Raw genomic sequence first — 19,161 nt, forward strand, 5'->3', positions numbered from 1 at the left:
TAATCAGTTGTGTTCGCCAAATAAATCTTCTTGCATTTTGCCATTTAATGTTTTAATCAACGTTCCTTTTGTCCCTTTCTTGGCGAAGAGGAGGAAACGCACGGATAGTTGGAACGTGTGCAAAACTCACCGACTCTCGACACGACCGCCAATATCAGCAACACGCTGCTCACGATTATCATCTTGTCTCGCTGGTGGCCGCTGGCGTAGAATCACAATCCGAACGCTGAAGGGATGAAACCGGGATTAATTATCGTTATCTTGCTCCTTATACGCGCGCCTTTCACACGCCGACTGCACCAGCAGCAAGCGAAACCGGCGCGCTTCTTGGCGCGTGGAATCGAAATTCGCTCGCGAGCTCGTCGCGTTATCCTCCGTGGTCGATTCCGCGCTCGACGCGGACTGATCGCGGGCCGATCTCGTCACTGAATCTCCGTGTTACGTATTTTACCCCGTGGTTTTGAACAATTTTTATTAACTGCCCTTTATCTCCCTCTCCGCGCCGAACGTGCCTACGAAAGCCGCAGCAGCAATGCAGCGCCGTAACTCAGAGCCGCGAGAGCGCCATGGACGTCGCAGAACATATGCTACGGTCGCGAGGAGAGAAAGGTGACTGCGGGTACGACGCCAGGCGTGCTCGATACCTCCTGTCTTCTTGGCATAGTCACCTTTCTAGCAGACCAGCAACAAAGAAGGGAGTCTTGGTGCTATACCACCACCGCGTGCTTTTTCGCCCACTACCTCGATCGTCGTTCACTATCACTAGAAGAGTAGTGGGGACCATCATCGGTGGTGGACGCCGGCCACCTCCGACGGCTCTTCGAAATCCGGCTTCCACGAGCTTTTTTTCACCTCTCGCCGCATTGTTAACCCTGAAACCGTTCTCAGTTTCTTAAGACCAAGGTGAGAGAGGGTTGCTCGACAGCAGACCAACACGAAGGAAGGAGAACCATGTAAGAATTCTGCCTGGACGACTCAAGGGAAGAACACACGATGTTGTTTCATTCGATAGCCTCCCCTTTGACTATCAAAAGTATCAGAAAACGCGATGAAATCACAGAAAATATTTATAGCTACGTTTGCGTGAATCTGTTTTAATTTATTAATAGAATCAAATCTGTCAATTTTGTGTGTGAGGAAAGCGCGCCCGCGCGCATGATGTTTTGTTAACTCGGAATACTCCTTTAAACTGACCAAAAAATATGTTTATTGAACAAATTCTTAAAATTTTTGTTATCAAGAATGTATAGCATTAAGCTTAAAGAATTATAATACGTTATAAAAGTGTGTAAAATATTTCTAATTATGTTTATATTAATTATTAATATATTACAGTATATATTATTACTATAGTATTTTTAAAAATATTTTTAATATAGTATTATTATTAATATAATATAATTAATTACATATACAATTAAATGGACAGAAGATAGAAAGAAAGAGTAGTTTGTACTATACGAATCGTACAGCTAGTCGTTGAAAATCCCGAAAATTGAAGATTTAGGAGCAGAGCAGCAGGATAGGCAAAGAGGATAGCACGTTACTCCTGTTACATCGTCAGTAATGTTACCGATTGCAGGATTCAATCGGTAAGTCACACCGACAAGCATAACAGTAGATTCCCTGGCGAAATAAGGATGGAATCGAATCGTATTTTCCTTTTTTCGATCTCAATTTGAAGATACATGGATAATATAATTATGCTTCATGTTCAGAAGAATCGGCTGCAGATCTGTAAAAAGCGAGTTTTTGGAAAAAAGTTCTAAAAAATATTTTCCTTTGACAATAGCACATAAGTGCAAGCGCAGTTATATAAAATCTCATATTTCCATTTTTTATAAACTTTTGAGATCGAAATTGCAAAATCGAAGTCTTTAAGACGATTTGTACATCTGCAAGGAATAAAAAGTAAGGAGCGAAAAATATTACTCCTCTGAGGCGAAATATGAAAAGTACGAAATTTATAATGTGTACGTAAAGTGCACTTGATAACGAACGTTATGGCCTATTTATAAGTCATTCTTGTGTGGAGATTGTCCTAAGAATCAACAGAAGTGAATATTTGTTTCCAATTTCAATCCTAGTATCATGATAAATGCAAAATTAAAATATTTTTACCCAGGAGAAACCTTTGTAAAGAGGAGTTTTACAAAAAGCGTTTTCATTAAACTTCCAGTCGAATTTTAAGCGAAATTTAATATTAAAACCAATGTGAATAATAAATAATATCAAGCAGTATTTCGTACAAAACAGTTTATTTCTTTTCCCATATAAAATGACTAAAACTATCTTATTACATTACATTCTTTTTACGCAATATGATTATATGGAAAGTATTTAACAGATCGGAAATTGTCGTTTCATATCAAATAGATGAAAATATTTCTGGCCACTGTACAACTTTTTTTTTCTACGCATATTATGCTCGCTTTCAGTGACCAGTTCAGCAACGATCACATTTGTATCGGATTGTTCGCCGAGATTTCAAAGAATGGAGATTACTCTATCGGATTTTATATACATCTAGATACTAATTTACAAATATTTATCAATCGACGCAAACCGAAGATAAACTTTAAATCTTAGATCAATCGTTGAAATTAATGAGTGATTGTTACGATCGCGGGTAACAAGGATAATAAGAACTTTAGGTGACTTGCAGACAGTCGCTTTTGATTTTAACGCATGCATATGTTTCTTAAATCGCAGAAATATATTATTCATAAAAATTATAGAGCTTTTTTAATACTCTTCCTATCATGAAACACACAATAATTGAAAACATATCACATACAGATATTTTCCGTCTCCGAAAATGCGTAGACGAACACAGAGATGCCATATTACAGTCCTTCTATAACTGAGGGATTATATATTATTCTCCCATTCACACCCATTCGCCCATCGTATAACAGCGTATATCGGTGTAAACGACTAGATATTGTTGCGATGCCTCTGTATAATAAAGGAATTTGTTTTTTTCTCTTTTAAATGTTCCTGAGAACTCGGCAGTATTCAAATACATATCGAATAGACAACTAAACGCAACGAGATTTAAAATGCACGCGTGTATTAACAATCTTTAACAGGTGATGATAAAATAAACAATGTGAAAGCGTGTGGCGATACATGCTAAATATTATGTATAAAACAATATCCCTTCTTGTCGAATATAAGTTGAATATAAAGTCACTGATTGATCAAGTCTGAGTATGTATAAACCATAGAAATTCTCTCTAAAATAAGAAAAAGAGGTAATAACGCGGCGTCAAAAATCTTATGGCGTTAAAATTATTTGATAAAAAAGGGATCGACGATTCCATTATGTCTCGGAACATTAAAAAACACTTGACAAAGTCTATCCTACACTTCACCGATTTCTAGCGTTTCTCAAATCCGGCGCAATCACGTGAAACATGTCTATTTGGGTAGAAAAACTGCAAATTCGCATGATTAAAAATATCGTTACACGTACAAACAATATCTCTGCTTCTTTTTTAAAATCTTAGTATAAGCTGTACGTAATCACGCGCGCGTCGGAGATTTGATTTTCCTTGTTCGTTTTTTTCAAAATGATTCATACGATTTCAATGATCGGTGTGAGAAATCCAAGTGTTTGTTAAATAACTCCTTTTTATTAATGGCTACGAAACGATTTATATATGTACATTAATTAAATGCAGCCTCCCAGGTCGTAGCCGCGCGTAGATATGGTCAATGGAAACACGGCATCGTTACGACTTTACAATTTGTACAAAATTGCTTGCAAATTAATTGCAGAATGTCACCGTTAGTGTCCTCGGTTGGATAATGGACTTTGATTTATTGCCCGACGACATCAATAATCTAATATGGCATAGCTCGCGCGCGATCATAATAGTTGTGTTCTTCCTAGCTATACTTACCACGTGCACATTTCCAAACTCCCTTTTTCTGTCCCTCGTAAAATCTCGAATTTGCATATTTTTGTGTTTTTGTAAGCACGGACAGAGTAAGTACGCTAAAAAGAACGGATCTGGCACTGTATCGCACGACGCCGATTCCGCGAGCGAGGCGCGCGGTGCGCTTGAAAAAAAAAAATTAAATAGCTTTCGCGTAATCGGGCGACGTGGTTACAATTCTAGTTACTAACTAGCTCAATTTGCCTATATTTTTTGCGCAAATTGCTCACGGAGTCTTTAAACAGGACGGGGTCCAGGCGCATGTTAGATCGCAGCAGAGGCATATACCCGAAGACAGCGACGAACGTGTTCATACACGTCTGCCGTTGTATGAAATGATCGGGATCGTTCCACGGGGATCTGAAATCGAACGGCACGTGCGTCAGAAATACGATAACCACGCGGCAAACGTGGCGCATGAAAGGGGGACAGAGAAAATATGATAAGCGAGCGCTCACCTAATTCCAGCTACCGTGTCTTTGTACAGCTTGCGCTGCGTCACTTTGATGGGCGGTCTCCGAGTAACGTGACTCACCAGGAAATTCATGAGTATGTCCTCGCAGTTCTGCGACTGCTCCACCGTTTTGTGAAGGGTCGAACTTAACAATTCGGTGTACAAAGTGTTGTAATAACGGTGATAGAAAGCTGCGCCGGTGAGAATGATGCTGTAGTCGTTCGTCCACTTACTCGTGTAGCCCCACGAACGCTTTGATCACAGAAACAAGTTGGATTCAATCACGGGGGTAATGGACACGTGACAAGAAGTCGCTCGTCGCGATACCTACCTTTGAGTCGTCCCAATAGTGAGATCTCGCTGGGTATCCTACTATCCGATCGGGAAAGGAGCGCCAGACCGTAAAGGCAAAGTCGACCTCGTCGGTATTTAGAGTGGCGTCTTCGTCGAGCGATAATATGGCACTAGTTTTGATTAACGGATGAGGATAGAAACGTTGGGATATACCGTCAACCGCGACTACGTGGATCGACGCCTTGATACCCTGCCAACGTGGCTTCCTTGGCACCGGAATTTCCGAGTTCCACATAAGTATTATCTGGAACGAAATAAAAAAAATACGTTATCACAAATTGGCAAGACGGAACGATAGCTTTGTCAGTAAGTAAATCGGGTGATCCAATAATAATATACCTTATCTAGGTATTTGCTCTTTGCGAGACTCTTAAGCAGGCGATAAAGAACTGCGGTAGATCCCAATTGAGAATAGATTATGGCAGTGAAGGTGTTACCGGGATTACTGTTCGAAAAGGGAAGTTCTTGTCGGCTGTCGGCAAACTGCGGCAAAATCGCCAATGCTCCGGGACTGGTGTTCCAGATGATCCTCTCCCGCGTGCCTTCCCATGGCAATCGCTCGCGAATATTCTAAATTGAGAGTTACAATTAACGACAGATTGAAAAACGAGGCTACAGATGATGATGATGATGACTGACAATTACCTCAAACACCGTGAATACGATCTTTTCAATGGATGAAAAATACCTCTCCCACAAAAACTGCGTTTGTTGTCGTAGTTTCAGAATTTGTACATCGGATACAGACCGTACTATATCCGGAATCTGTGCGTAAAATTTAAGAATTTTAATTATCCGCTTTAAAAGCAGAATAAAATCGCAATAGAATAAAAAAAGTAATTCGAAGTAAGGTCGAGTGCATCTCGGCTTACTTGAAGTAACAGTCTCTCGTCGGAAAATATGACAGCCTGAGTCCAGTCGAGACGTTCGTGAAAGGGAAGGGCCCAACCGTTACTTAAAATAACCGGGACACATCCTGCCCTTAAAGCTTCTAGGAACCGAAAGCTGCCCAGTCGTCGTCCTCGCGGAACCAGACAGAACGTAGCGTTCATCAGTAAAATCTCATAGTCGTACCTGCCAGGGAATCGTATTGTCCAATTAGATCTTGCTCTTAAACGATATCAGCGATAACAATGACACAATGACCAAATGAATTTACTTACGTATCATATTCTTGGTTATCCTGCTGACAATGTTCATCCTGAAGTACCTTCCAGGCTTTACCGTGCCGGCATGTCGTAACGAATACCAAATCTTTGCCGTTATGTAGATGATAGAGAGCGTTTCTGGTCTCAGATCCGATGCCGTGCACGTATCGTTTCCCCTTGAAAGCTGCCACGTACTTCTTATTATTGGGAAAATTGTTCTCGAGCGCTTGGCCGGGTTCCCCGCCGCGTTCCGGGTGCTGTTTGCCGAACAGAGGTATCGACAGGTCAAAGTCCGGTCTGTGTCGAAAGATGGACATGCTGGCTTTCGCGAGCATGGCGTAGCCCACGTCAAAGGCGAGCGACTCCTCCGCGTAGTCGGGCCAGGTGCCAGAGTACAAGTTGAATATCAGATGGTTCCTGCCGTTGTTCCAGTATGGTAGATGCAGCAGTTTCGAAGGAAGATTGTGTACAAATTCGGTGGATAAGGGGTCTCTATCTAACGTGTCCAAGGCTAAGACGAATATACATGCCCGCATCGGGTCCGACGTGTAATATCTCGATTCGGTAATAACGTTTAATATTTTTTGGTATAATGGACTTATCACATCCTCGACTGGATACACGTACACGGTGAAACCTTGCTTGCACCTCGTGAAATCGAAGCAGGTCTCCATGCGGCAGTGCCTCGTACGCTGAGACATTGCCAAGCTCCCACTGGATGTCTTTAAATCTTTGTCATAGAACTCTTCGTTTAGACTTAAATATGAAGGCAATCGCTCGTAAGGCAACTGAGATCTGCCTGTCCATTTTTCGCTTTTTAAACGGTATCCGCCGAAGTAGCAGTAACCAAGAAACGCACAAGTTACGAACAACAATAGGTAGCGTTTCTTGGCTTGCATTTTGAATACAGTCAGGTTGCACAATGATGTACAATAGTTCTAAGCATTTTCCGCCAGATGTGAGAGTATATTTAGTCACAAGCACATGGTAGCAGTTACTTCCGATGGCTCAGAACTGCCTCCGGAACGTCGTTACTCTTGCTTTTTTCTATTGCTGTAACAGAACGAAGGTTCAAAGCGTCAAATGCACACTGAGGCAAACAACTTTTTCTAACCCTCTATACAACAGGTATCTATCTATTATATCTATTACACTTGTACGCGTATTCACGTGACGTCACAGTGTCACAGTGCACGGTGCATGCTGAATCGTCCAATTGCAGAAATCACGGAAGACATTCGCGATTCAATAAATCAATTTTAGCGAATCCAAACAGAAGCCTTCTGTATACGTAAAATGCAGGCACAGTGATAATATCCCGTAATACTTCGCGTTGTCACGCAGCAACGATCGATCCCGATTGCAATTATTAGCGATGAATGCACGCCTATGACACGGTGCTATTATTACACAAGTATCACAGCGGGGAAGCGCGAACGCGGTACGACGTGAGCGAGCGACGTTTCTCGCAAATGGACGAGAGAAAAAAAATGATTTAGCGAGAAAGCGAGAGTTGACGGACGGTCGTTACCTGGTCGAGAGTCGAGACGAGAGGTAGCTATCGCCGAGAGGCATTCGAGCGACTTGATCCTCGCAGACGCGTACATGACGGACTGGCGGAGCGATATGCCATCGATAAATTTCCATGCGTGGTATTCGCTCGCACGGCGGATTCCCGATGCGTCGCGCTCGCGATCGCTGACGTACGACTGGCACGAGCGAGCGAGCGATCGAGCGAGGCGCGCGACGATTCCCGCGTTCACTGACTGCACGATCCGGGGCGCGAGTGGTCTACGTTGACCGCGCGAGATCCGCACATCGCTCTCAATGAAATGGCACGATGCGATTCATGACGATCTTACGACGCGGGTGCGATGCGACGCGCCTATTTATGCGTGCATCGCCGCCGACGCAGCGTCCTTCTAGGTTAGTTGCGACGCGCAGCAAACTCGGTCGGGGCCCGCCGGCGGTCTCGCGCACATTCGCATTTTCGGCCGGCCTCACGGCCCCGGATACATCGCGTGACATCGATCGCTGAGCGGCCGCGAACGCGATATCATTGCACGCCGCGGCTCATTATATAATTGCTTTTGAGAAAACGATGCAAATTATGCCGTGACGTTCAACCGATTAAACTGACAAATCATTGTCCTCCCATTCACCTTCGCGTCGCCACGAGAACGGCGGCTAGACGGTGCACTTTGCATGTCGTGCATGTTATCATTTAGAAAAGTTACCAAGTATCGGAGCAGATCCATAGTAGAATTTTGTATTATCAAGAATGAGAACCATATTGACCAAAGATATATCGATATGACATTATCGACGGTCGAGTTTGCCTTCTCGTCTATGGTAACTCGGTAGTGTCGGTAATGTGAATGATTAATCGTGGTAATTGATTGATTTATAATTAATCGCGGGTGGATTTTCGTGGTTTCATTTACTAAGAGTGCATCGTGAGTGTGCGAAATAAAAATTCAAAAAATACTAGAAATAAGTACGCCAAAATTGAATTAAAGCTCGCTTGTAGAATCTAGCTGCGCATGCGCAGCTGCCATTTTAGTTTCGCGCCGCGTCGGGACGATTGTAAATGTATCGTGCCGGTTCCGTGATTTTATCGCCTTTTTGCGTCGTCAAAAGCGAATTTCACGGCTGAGTGAGTGCCGGGAGTGTCGAATCAAAGTCGCGCGTTGATGTGAGATATTGGTTTGTGTAGTTCTATGTTAGATCGTGCTTTATTGTGTTATCGTGTGCCAATTCTGCTGCTGAGCGAAAGTGATACAAGGTGGTACGAGGAATGGTACGGCGAGGCAGCGATAGACGAACAAGATACTCCGATTACCGTGAGTAAATATATTTCTTTATTACTCAGGGAAAAGGAATTCTGATGACGGCATGGTATCGGCAAGAAGAGAGGGAGATGACGGTGATGAAGGAGCACAAAATGTCCGGTACGTTGCTGCTGATCGTCACCGTCATCTCTCTTTCTCATCTTGTCGATACCATCCCAGGCAGCACACATTGGTTTCAAAACCGTTTCATAAACGTTTTGCCGTAACGTTTCATAACCATTTTATTGAAACGTTTATTTAGGAGAAAAATGTCCAACGAAAAGACGTTAGGAGAAACGTTTCAGAAACCATCAGAAAAATATTTATCAATTCTATATATCAGTGCCTCAAAGATAGACAGAGTTAAGTCACATTTTTGTAAAAAACTAGATTTTTATATTTTATGAATTACTCTCTAAATTTCGTGTAGTGGAATCTCATTCTTTTGAAATATCACTTCAAGTAATAGTGATCTCAAAAGTTTCAAAAGAAAAGAAGAAGAAAAGAGTATTGGATCGGTTTTCCGAATGGTTATTTATAAGGTGATAACACAAATGTTACTTGCGAGAACGTCACGTCCGGCCATCTATCGGTCGCTTGGTGAATCAGAGGTGGGAATCACACACACTTGTGCTGATTTTTGTCTCTTGTTCCATAATCGAGTACATTGAAACGTATGATGTAAAAATAATTAATACTCGCAAAGTAAGTAGAAATTACTATTTTTTCTATATTAATTATATAATTTCAAATCAATTTAATAAAACACATTTTTCGTTTCTGTGGAAAGGTGAAAAATACGTTTTTAAAATTGAGGTCTAAAAACGGTTTCTATTTAAACCGTTTCTTAAATGGTACTTTATGTTTCTTAGACATTAGATACGTCTAAGAAACATATATTAGGCTAACATGTGCTGCCTGAGATGTCATCATCTTGCACAATTCCTCTTCACTAGGTCGTATCTTCTTTCTGTTATTCATAAATATATATAAAATATATTTTTTTATTATATTGTAAAATAGGAATTAAACAAAATTAACTTTTATGTACAAGGAAATTACTTTTATATACAAGGAATTTACTTTTATGTACAAGAATTTTCTCTTGCAACAAAAAACAAATATCATACAAATTGCATACATTATCGTATTTCACATCACCGCCTGTCGATGACCGATTTATAGTATAAATACCGGTCCAGGATTCCATAAGTATTTAGTTTTCCCCAACGTGCAAATGGCTGCCGCTTGTTGCACGCGGCAACATCAGGTGGCAGCACAAATCAGATTTTTAACTGCGTCCGGTCACGTCAAGGGAATTAATTGTTAATTATAACGCGGTTTTCGATTTTCGGTGGAATTAGAGTAGCGGAAGTCACGATGAAAATAGCTGACGAAAACGACTACTCTTATCGAGATCTTAGACTCTTCTATCTTTATTTTTCACTACGGAGAGAGTCTGTATACAATTCATCTCGCAAACACCTCGAGAGAGCCGCAACTCTCAGCGACGAGTGGGAAGATAGGCAAATTCGCGCTGTTCGCCGATAACACCGCGTGTCAGCACCCGAAGCTGAGATCGGCTTCCAAGCTAATAATAGATAGCAGAAATTTAAAATTATTATTTTTTTTATTTTTACGAGGAATTTTGTCTGACCGAATCTCTAAATGTGTCAACTTCTTTTCCACGATTCCTTATTAAAACTGGCTTTCCAGCGTGAAAAATGTTGTTTATGCAAAAGTTACTCGTAAACATATCGGCCGTCAGATTCCTTCATGTCGCGCATTTTTACTCTCGCTCTCCTCTCTTTCTGCACACGCTCAATTTCATCCTTCCCTCCGTCTGCCTCCCGATCGTCAGCGTTTCCGCCGCGTTTTCTACGCGAATTTATTATTTATAAAGCCGAAAGTACCTCGGGCGTGTTTCGTCCTTCGTAGCCAGCGGCGAGCCACCGCGCGAGCGCCTATATCGAAGCACGTATTGCTTTCCTCGCGGCTTGCTGCACTCAGAGGGGTGGACCGCGTGTAAAAACGTGCTCCGTGTATTAAATATCCTGCAATAACAGTAATTATACGGTTATGGTGTTTTGCGAAATTGCGCGGCTACTACACCGCGATCCGCGCCTGTGGTCGGCTCAAGCACACGTGATCTTCGTAGGCAGAATTATCGATTCCGGCAATTGATCGATTCGATTATTTAGCATGTAAAATGTTTGACTGGCAATCAGTTGGCAAAGCGATGGATGGGTGCTTTCTGCTCGGGAACGATAAGTCGCTGACGTTTCACTTATCGAGATAGCATGGATTTCATTTACGCAACACATGCGGTGTATATTGATTATTAAATGTACTGCTTATTTAATGATGCTGATTAGATTAGTGTAAAAGGGTAGGATTATCTAAAGTAGCGACATATGTTCACTTCTGACAATTGCGCTTTCGTTGTGCTCCACTCGCCTCATGCGGTTAATTTTTATCTCGATTCCCGATGGCTTGGTATATCTCTGCTTACTTTATAAAAAATACCGAGGTTTGATATCGTGTGAGAAGAGCGCGATAAAAACGCAGAAGACATTTATTTTTTTTTGTGTTGTGAGAGTAAGATTCTATGAAACTTAAACTTTCGAAATTTAATGTAATTTTCTATAAATTATACAACTCGTTCGTCGCTCGTGTCGACTGACGAAACATCATAAATTCGTAAAGGGCCCGAAAGTCGCCTAGGCCAGATACCGAGCGTGGAGATATAAAAAAAGCTGCTCAAGCGAACTCGAAGGGAGAGAAAAAGGCGGCCCAAGACGGGGGATGGAAGGGGGAAGGATCGGCGAGAGAGGCGGTGTGTGCATGCGCTTAATCGATAATCACCGGCAAGTGGTTTCGTCCGAAAAGGGTGCGGTGGATACATCTGCGAGGTATCATCAGTGCCGCGTACAAAAGGCCGATCCATCATCGGGCCGACAATTCAAATTCGAAATTGGCCGGCCAGTTCCCAGCGAGCGCGCGCGTGCAATTACAATGGAGATTAACAACAGTCCAAACAATCCTCGCATTGTCGGAGCAGCACGCTAGAGACTATGAAAAGATGCGTCGATACGAGAGTCTCGCCTTCGTCTTTATGTCGGTCTCGATCTCGCTTTTTGGCGAGTCTTATATCGCGGGAGATATTGTAACGTTCTGTAGCATGTGCAACGGAAGACGTGTGGCAATATCGCGTTATTGCTGCAGACGGCGCACGCGATCTTCTTACGCCCGGTTACTGAAATATCAATGTAAGCTGTTCATTGAGCGCGCGGTATGCCAGATTGTCCGCTTCTGATAGAAGAGTAGCCTTCGCGGTTTCAGCATAATAATAGGTATAGCGTCAGCAGCGCGTTTCAATGTCTCGTTAAACTTTCGGATTAATGAGGCTTCTGCAGTTGTATGGGCCAGTGTCGCCTTTTTCCCGCGCACGTTATAATTACGGGCGTTTCGGAAAGCATTGCAATCACGCGTATAGCAGTTAATTGAAATTAGCTCGGGCTGTTGGCTTACAAACGTAATAATAATACAATCGTAATCTAAACTTTGCACTTTTTCGTTACCTTCGTTAACTTTCGTTACCCTTGGCATCTGGATTTTAAATAGTAAGGCTGAAAATTCTTTTTCAGCCAGTATTTCTTAGAGCTTTCGAGAGTTAGACTAGCTCGAGAGGCATAAAGAAAACGATAACTTTTTGGCACACCGCAGTAGCTGGGATACGCGAAAATGCAGGAGGCTTGCAGGGGGCGGTCTCACCCCCCGTGAGAGGTGGGAAAGGATTACGGTGCGTCAACGGCGGTGACTGAACGGGCCGTAATCGCTGTGCCGATCTAATATTTCGAATAGTTCGCATTTACAATGGGCTTTATTGGCGGGAAAACTGAGGGGGTATTTTGAGCAGGCGGGACATCCATCACGGGGTGTCAACGCGATTGTCTTCCGCGGCGTTTGCCACGGGAAAGTATTGACGTCGTGCTCGAGCGGCCGCCGAAATATCGTTCGCGCTCGGAAACGGATAAACGTCGTTAATGTAATTAAAATCCGGATACCGGCTATCCCCCGCGATCTCACGTAACGATCAAGCTGCCTGCGCGGACTCGATGCGACGATATCGATTCGCGCGAGTGTCGTCTCGCCGTAGATGACGCGTCAGGAAACACGATGGACAGTATTACTTCGGCCAACGAATTTATCCGGACGACACGGCACCGGGCTTCGCCATTGTGTCGTATTTAAATGAGCTTTCTAATGTATTTAGCCTGAATACCGCGTGTGACGAAAACTACCATCCCGTGTGTCGCGGAGGCACATTTTGCCACCGCTGTCGTCAATATCAACAAGAAGATCGTTTTAGCGAGATTTAATTGCCGCGTCAAAGCGAAATAACGTGCAACAAATTCTCCTGTTTTCCTCGATTAGATATTTAGCGCCTTAGATACATTTAATTTCTGATACAATACAACGTAGCACAGACAAATTTTCTCTTTCATTATTGGTATTTGTTCAGAATTGGATTTGCGGTAGGTATCCATTCCGCATCGCGATGGCACCGTACCTTATGCGGAAGATAATGCGTGCATGAGCGCGTGCGCCACAATTTGTGTATCTATCGCAATGTGTATCTATCGCCGTCTGAATGTGCTAAAATAATAACGAGAAATTGCGAGCCGCGAGTAGAGCTGCGTTTTGCAGGGGATGCCGACGTATAATCGAGGCGCACCCTCTCCCGGCTATCTGTTTTATTTATCCGATAACACGCCATTATGGGCGAATCGTGAATGCGGCTGTGTGCCGGTAACGATTGGCTATTTATAATAACACGTGGCGTACGGGTAATTAGTTACGCGCAAGCCGCAGTGAAAAACCGAACGCCAGCATCGGTATCGAAAAAAATTGCCGTCGTTTTTCATCGCGCCTTTGTCTACTTTATTTGGACTCTCGTCACTCTCTTCTCTTTTTTTTGCCACCAACTTGTCTGCGAGAAACACTTTCGATCGCGGTTTCCCGCGCATATTCCATCGTATCGAGTCGGTTGAATTTCAACATTGTGCTCTCAACGATTTTATCCCCACAATTGGTTTTTTAATCTTAACTACAAGGGACCCTCGTGCAAACAGGCCACTACTTATAGCGCGCTCAGATGAAGCGATCACAAAAGATAGGCCTCTTCAGTAAGTTTCGCGTTTTCATCTCATTTGTCGTGTTCAGTCTCGATATTACAGAAAAATGATGCCACTCTTCTGGAAAAAAGCGAGTACGCTTTATTTTCTCGAAATCAAGAGTATCCATCACCAAGCATCTCGTATCGTTCAGGTATATTCCATTAATCGGTAGTCTGCTCGAGCCGTGAGTCGCGTTTCGATATGCCGATTAGGACGGAGTTTTGAGGCGAGCGATGAAAAAGAAATTAAGAGCGCGCTCCTGTTTAATTCGGACGGACGGTATTCGATCAGGGAAGATTATGCCGGGATTTCATAGGCGAGGGAGGCAGAGATATGGCGGTGCGGATAAGGGCGGGAGGCAGGGCGGCTGGAAAGTCTTGTCCATTGTGCCGGACCTGTACAATGCTTATCGACGGTGATTGCTTCATTGCAGACTAGAACGGGGATGCTGGATGTAAGGGCGTGATGCATACACCGGCGTGGCTCGGCGTTATCGGGTTATCGGCCGTAATGCACACGCACGCCGACCACCTTTCTACTGGGTTAACATTTCAATCTGTGGAAAATGTAAACCATCCCACTCTCCGGCTCGCTCTTCCTCTCTCGTTTCCTCTTTCTCTTCTTCTCTCTCTCTCTCTCTCTCTTCGCCGACACTCGCTCGTTTGCATATCGGCCGCTTGTTGTTCTCGGCCAGCGAACGGACAAATTTGGTCGCGGCGTACCGATTGATTCTGCGATTGTGATTCCAATGGGCGCATGCCGATGCAAAATTAAAACGGGCAGAATTGGGCATTCGTGCGATATTCCGCAGCGAAAGCTTCGCGACGATCGATATTCATCCGGCGCGGGAGTTAGCCAACGATGAAAACGCGTACCGTAAGAGACTGGGAGCGAGGAGATACGGTGCAACGCGCACGGCGTGAACATCCAAGCGAGCAATCGGGCCTGTTCTCGATGCGGTCCCGCCGACGCGAGCGAGTCTGCTCAGCTGTGTCTAGATGCGCTCGTATCCTATATGCGAGACGAGCAAAAATCCGCTCGCGCTCGCGTGCGGGAGCGCTTCTTTTTTTCCAGTCGCCTTTCGTTCGCAACGGCGGCGAAACCACCCTCCAGCCTCCCTTTCTCTATAGAGGCGTGTAACGACGATGCGCAAACAATGACGAGGGTTACGTAACAGCTATGCACGATGCAAACACACCGTGTTGCGCTAAGCGCGTATCTGTAACGGGGTGGGCAACGAGCGGTAACAGGGACTACGGTGGCGACGGCGGCGACGTCCAGGACGAACAATGCGTATCACACGGTGGCCTGTCTGAAAATACCCGACGCTCGTTCCCCGTCGTGCCAAACCTCGCGCCAAACGCGAGCAGGAGGAGTAACGCGCCCCGGTGCGCTCTCGAAAAATAGAGACGGAGAGAGATGGAGAGCAAAGAAGCGATATGCGTGCTATCGAGCGTAATATCCGAAATAAATTTCCGATAGTCAATTTAGCCCGCGACGTCATAAATGAATCAGGAAAACACGTCGCTGTCATGTTTTTCAACGTGTCATTATCCGCTTGACAATTTATTTATTTAAATCAGATGCAGCTGATTGTTAGGCTTGGTGAGAAACATCAAGCAACAGAATGCGAGAGTAGAATGTGACAATTAATAATTGATACGTAACGATTAACGTCGATTGTTATTGTAACAATCATCACGAACATCTTCGTGCAACATCCGGGAATTAAATAGCTTGCGCGTTTCTTCAAGTCCAGCTGAAGCAGCTTCCGTTGGTAGCCGAGCGAAATTAGCCGGCCAAGTTTCTTAACGATTCAGTGGAGCACCGTCGCAGTCTGTAGAGTTGCAGAATTTCATGCGGTGACCGCAGAACAAGAGGAGGCGGTGATCGCGCTTCCACGAGCGAATGCATCGAGGTATACGTTCGACGACAGGATTGTCCTTCATTACGCACGAAGGAAAGTGCAGTCATCGGCGCGCGTACCCGTAGGTATGCACACACAGAGGCATTAGCTCCCCCAAAGCCCAGCCGGTATTAATTCCACTAATTGGACGTGGTTTGGGTCGCGACAAACATCGGTCCCCTACCGATCGCCCCCGACTTGTCCGGACCACGCACATCGATATATCGCATGATCGATCGCACTTTCTCTCTCTCCTCTCAAGACAAAGGATGATTCTTATATTTTGTCCCAAATAAAACGCCAAGTAGCTCGAGCTGTTTGTTAATAGTTTGTATACGGTTTCTGTACGTGACTTATCAAGTGTGGACCAGTACTGGTTGCGAGACAGGCCATGCTTCGGCAACCGACACAGACCCAGCATTCGACTACATACATTGCCGATAATATATAACTAGCAACACAGGCGCGCGCTACGCGCGCTATAAATAAAATAAGAAATAAAAAAAAAATAATATAATATATACAATTGTCAATATAACCGCACTGACAGCCACTATGACATATTCTGACATTCGCAACACGAAGTTCAAGTCACACGAAATTCGTCGCGGAAAAGAGGCCTCAATATTCGATAAAAAAGAACTTCACGAAGTTAACACGGCTTTTTTAGAATAGGATTATAACAATATATTGATTCACCAGCGACCGATAGATGGCCAGATCAGGCGTGACGTTCTCGCTAGAACATTTGCGTTATCACGTATAAATAACCATCCGGAAAACCGATTTAACATCTTTTTCTTTTAAACGCGATATTAATTCACGCGACATTTACAAAATGATTTTACTAATGTTGTTTGCATTAGTCTTTGTTTATAATATTTAAGTCACAAATACAAATTACAAATACAAATAGTAATACATTAATTGGTCCACTTCTATGCCCAATGCTGGTGCAGTTATTTACCGAATACTGGTCCATATATTATTGCCAGTGTCGGATCAGTACTGGCAATGAAGTACGGCATGGCGTTACACTCCTGTGTCGAATCTGTACTGGCACAATACTGCCACGATGGCAAACGATACAGTCCCAGTATTGGACCGTTTTGAAATTTCTACGTGGGTAATGGCATTTGCATCGGCATGCGTGCTCGATTCGCAAACGTACGTAAATAGCAATCGAGCCTCTCGCTCGTGCGCCCGCATTCAATGAACGATAGGTCCAGGGGGTCCCGCGTCGTTTGGGGATGTACGAGGCGGAGGGATCAGCTGTTTCGGGTAAACGTATCTACGAGCCATAGAATCTGCACAGCCTTGTGTGCGTGCGTGCGTGCGTGCGCGTGCGGCTGCACGTATCAGTATATAAACACATACGACGATACTTATATCGCGAAGGGTCTCCGAATCTGGGTCACCGGGCCGATGAGGGACGATGAGAGGTTGACCGGCCAAAAGAGACGAGAGAACGCTAGACTCTTTTCCCCCCTCCTGTCGCTACCAGCCACAAAACGTCTATGATGAGATAATCGGAGACCGCCTTCGGGTTCCCTCGGCCGCATCGTGTTTTTCGCACTCCGCTTGAGCGGAGCTGAGCAACGCGTTTAAGATGCGGATTAAAGTTTATTAAGAAGAAAAGTTAGTGCTGGCCTCTCCGATCTAATCCGTGATAAGAAACGTCTCACGTGCGATAATAATAATAGCGCGTGAATGCAGACGCGTGTAGTCAGGTAACTCTTTTTCCCGTTGGGATTCTGTTTCGTCATCGATTCATCTGTTTTCCACATGTGTGTACTCACGATTCTCATCTCTGTCTCGCGAATCGAGGCATTCGATCGCGGCAGAGCTCACCTTTAGGAACTGTCAGTGGATACGAGCGCCTTGGGTACGGCACAAAGATATTAAGCACCCATACCCTAACCGTGTCGAGCTACGGAGAGAGCGTAGACTATCCTATGTGTCGGTCTGGTGGGGATGGAGAGGCGGAGGAAACGTAGAAGTGCGCGCGGCGGAGAGAGGGTAGGTGGACTAAGGGTGGGCGAAGGCGCAAGGGGGTGGTAGAGCAGGAGAGAGATCGCAAGGAAAGCGGAGTTACCTACAGAAGAAATAAGTGCGCGCGTGTAATGCTGATGGCGAATATGGTAGAGGAGATCTGAGGGAAGAGTAGAGAGGGTGGTGGAGAAGGAAGGTTGAGGAAGGAGGCGGCGGAGGAGGTGAAGGAGGAGATGGTGGAGGAAGAGGAGGAGCGGGCTCGCGGACGGCAGAAGGGTGAAGAAGGGAGGCAGTGCGCGCGAAAGCGAGCGATCGATTCGAACGTTGGCGACATTCTTCGTCGTAGGGACAGGGAACACAGTGGGAGAAAGAAGGGGAGAGACAGAGACAGAAGGGGGAGGAAGAGAGAGAAAGAGAGGCAGATACACGAGCAGGACTGTATCTGTGCGCGCGCGACGCAGAGGGGGATGATGAAAGAAGGAGATAAAGCGAGAGTAGGGCGGATGGGAGCGAAAGGAGGAAACAAGGCAGAGAGGGCTGTTTGCGCGCGAGAGAGTGCGAGTCCAGAGAACATGGAGGGTGGCAGGAGACGAAGAGGGCAGGGCGAGAAGACGAGAATAGTATCAGAAAGACAGGACAGAACGAGGGAAAAGTGGAAATGGCATACGATCCCGGAGGACTCGTAAGGAGGATTTGGAAAGCGAATCGAGAGAAAAGAAGGAAGAATGAGAATAGCACGACAGGGCTCAAGAACGTACAGAATCAGCAAGGTCCGAGGAACAGGGTGATCGGACGTAACGAAGCGGAGGAGCAGTGATCGAAACACAATGACGGACAGACAACACGGACAGTCGAAGAAAGAAGAAAAATGAGAGACCAGTCGAGAGACCAGGCAACAGTCAAGGTGGCTGAGGAATAGCAGGCGGATGAGAGACGAGTGAAAGATATAAAAGTGCGCGCGGAGTGGGGCGGGGAGGAACGCGCACGCGAGCCGGGGCGGGAAAGAGAACGTAAGACTCACAACGAAAGAAGACAAACACGGCGAGGTAAAAGAAGAAATCCCCCACTCGCAGCGCCGGTACGTTCCAGTCGTACTGTCCTCGGGCTCTCCGCGCGTCTGCGTCTGGGTCTGGTGTCCCTGTGTGTTGGTAGCCCCCGGAACCGTCCTCGTCGGCGTAGTCGTCGTCGTCTACCACGTCGGTGGCAGAGCTTGGCAAATAGTGGGGGGCGCGGGGGTCGGTTGGCCAAGCCGCCACCACTCGGGGGAAGGTTCGAAAGGCGTAGACAGTGTGAGCCTGCCGTCCAATAGCGAGAACAGCCGCCCCGATGGCTCCGCCAACCGGATAGTCGGT

The 19,161-nt window shown here is 45.1% G+C and overlaps 2 protein-coding genes across 5 annotated transcripts in view; both read right to left on the reverse strand.

Annotated features, from left to right (window-relative positions):
* Nucleotides 1–561, reverse strand: part of LOC105287641 — a 37,450-nt gene extending 36,889 nt beyond the window's left edge. For both annotated transcript variants that reach the window (XM_011353301.3, XM_011353302.3), the window contains exon 1: nucleotides 131–561. In XM_011353301.3, the coding sequence (XP_011351603.1) occupies nucleotides 131–182 (52 nt within the window). In that variant the 5' untranslated portion in view covers nucleotides 183–561. The remainder of the gene's footprint in view (nucleotides 1–130) is intronic.
* A 1,680-nt stretch (nucleotides 562–2,241) lies between these two features.
* On the reverse strand, nucleotides 2,242–18,967 carry LOC105287638 (exostosin-1). 3 transcript variants are annotated; one of them, XM_011353292.2, is made up of 9 exons: nucleotides 18,831–18,967; nucleotides 10,645–10,785; nucleotides 5,916–6,953; nucleotides 5,625–5,826; nucleotides 5,398–5,517; nucleotides 5,092–5,322; nucleotides 4,730–4,996; nucleotides 4,403–4,650; nucleotides 2,242–4,304 (listed from the first exon to the last, which is right to left on the reverse strand). In XM_011353292.2, the coding sequence occupies exons 3-9, from the start codon at nucleotides 6,797–6,799 to the stop codon at nucleotides 4,124–4,126; spliced, it is 2,133 nt and encodes a 710-aa protein (XP_011351594.1). In that variant the 5' UTR covers nucleotides 6,800–6,953; nucleotides 10,645–10,785; nucleotides 18,831–18,967; the 3' UTR covers nucleotides 2,242–4,123. The 3 variants fall into 3 exon arrangements, with proteins under 3 accessions (XP_011351594.1, XP_011351595.1, XP_011351593.1); XM_011353293.2 differs by lacking the exon at nucleotides 10,645–10,785 and having other exon boundaries at nucleotides 18,831–18,961; XM_011353291.3 differs by lacking the exons at nucleotides 10,645–10,785; nucleotides 18,831–18,967 and adding an exon at nucleotides 7,432–8,076.
* Between the last annotated feature and the right edge of the window lie 194 nt (nucleotides 18,968–19,161).

This window comes from Ooceraea biroi, chromosome 5, assembly GCF_003672135.1.
Source record: "Ooceraea biroi isolate clonal line C1 chromosome 5, Obir_v5.4, whole genome shotgun sequence".
Lineage (NCBI taxonomy): Eukaryota > Metazoa > Arthropoda > Insecta > Hymenoptera > Formicidae > Ooceraea > Ooceraea biroi.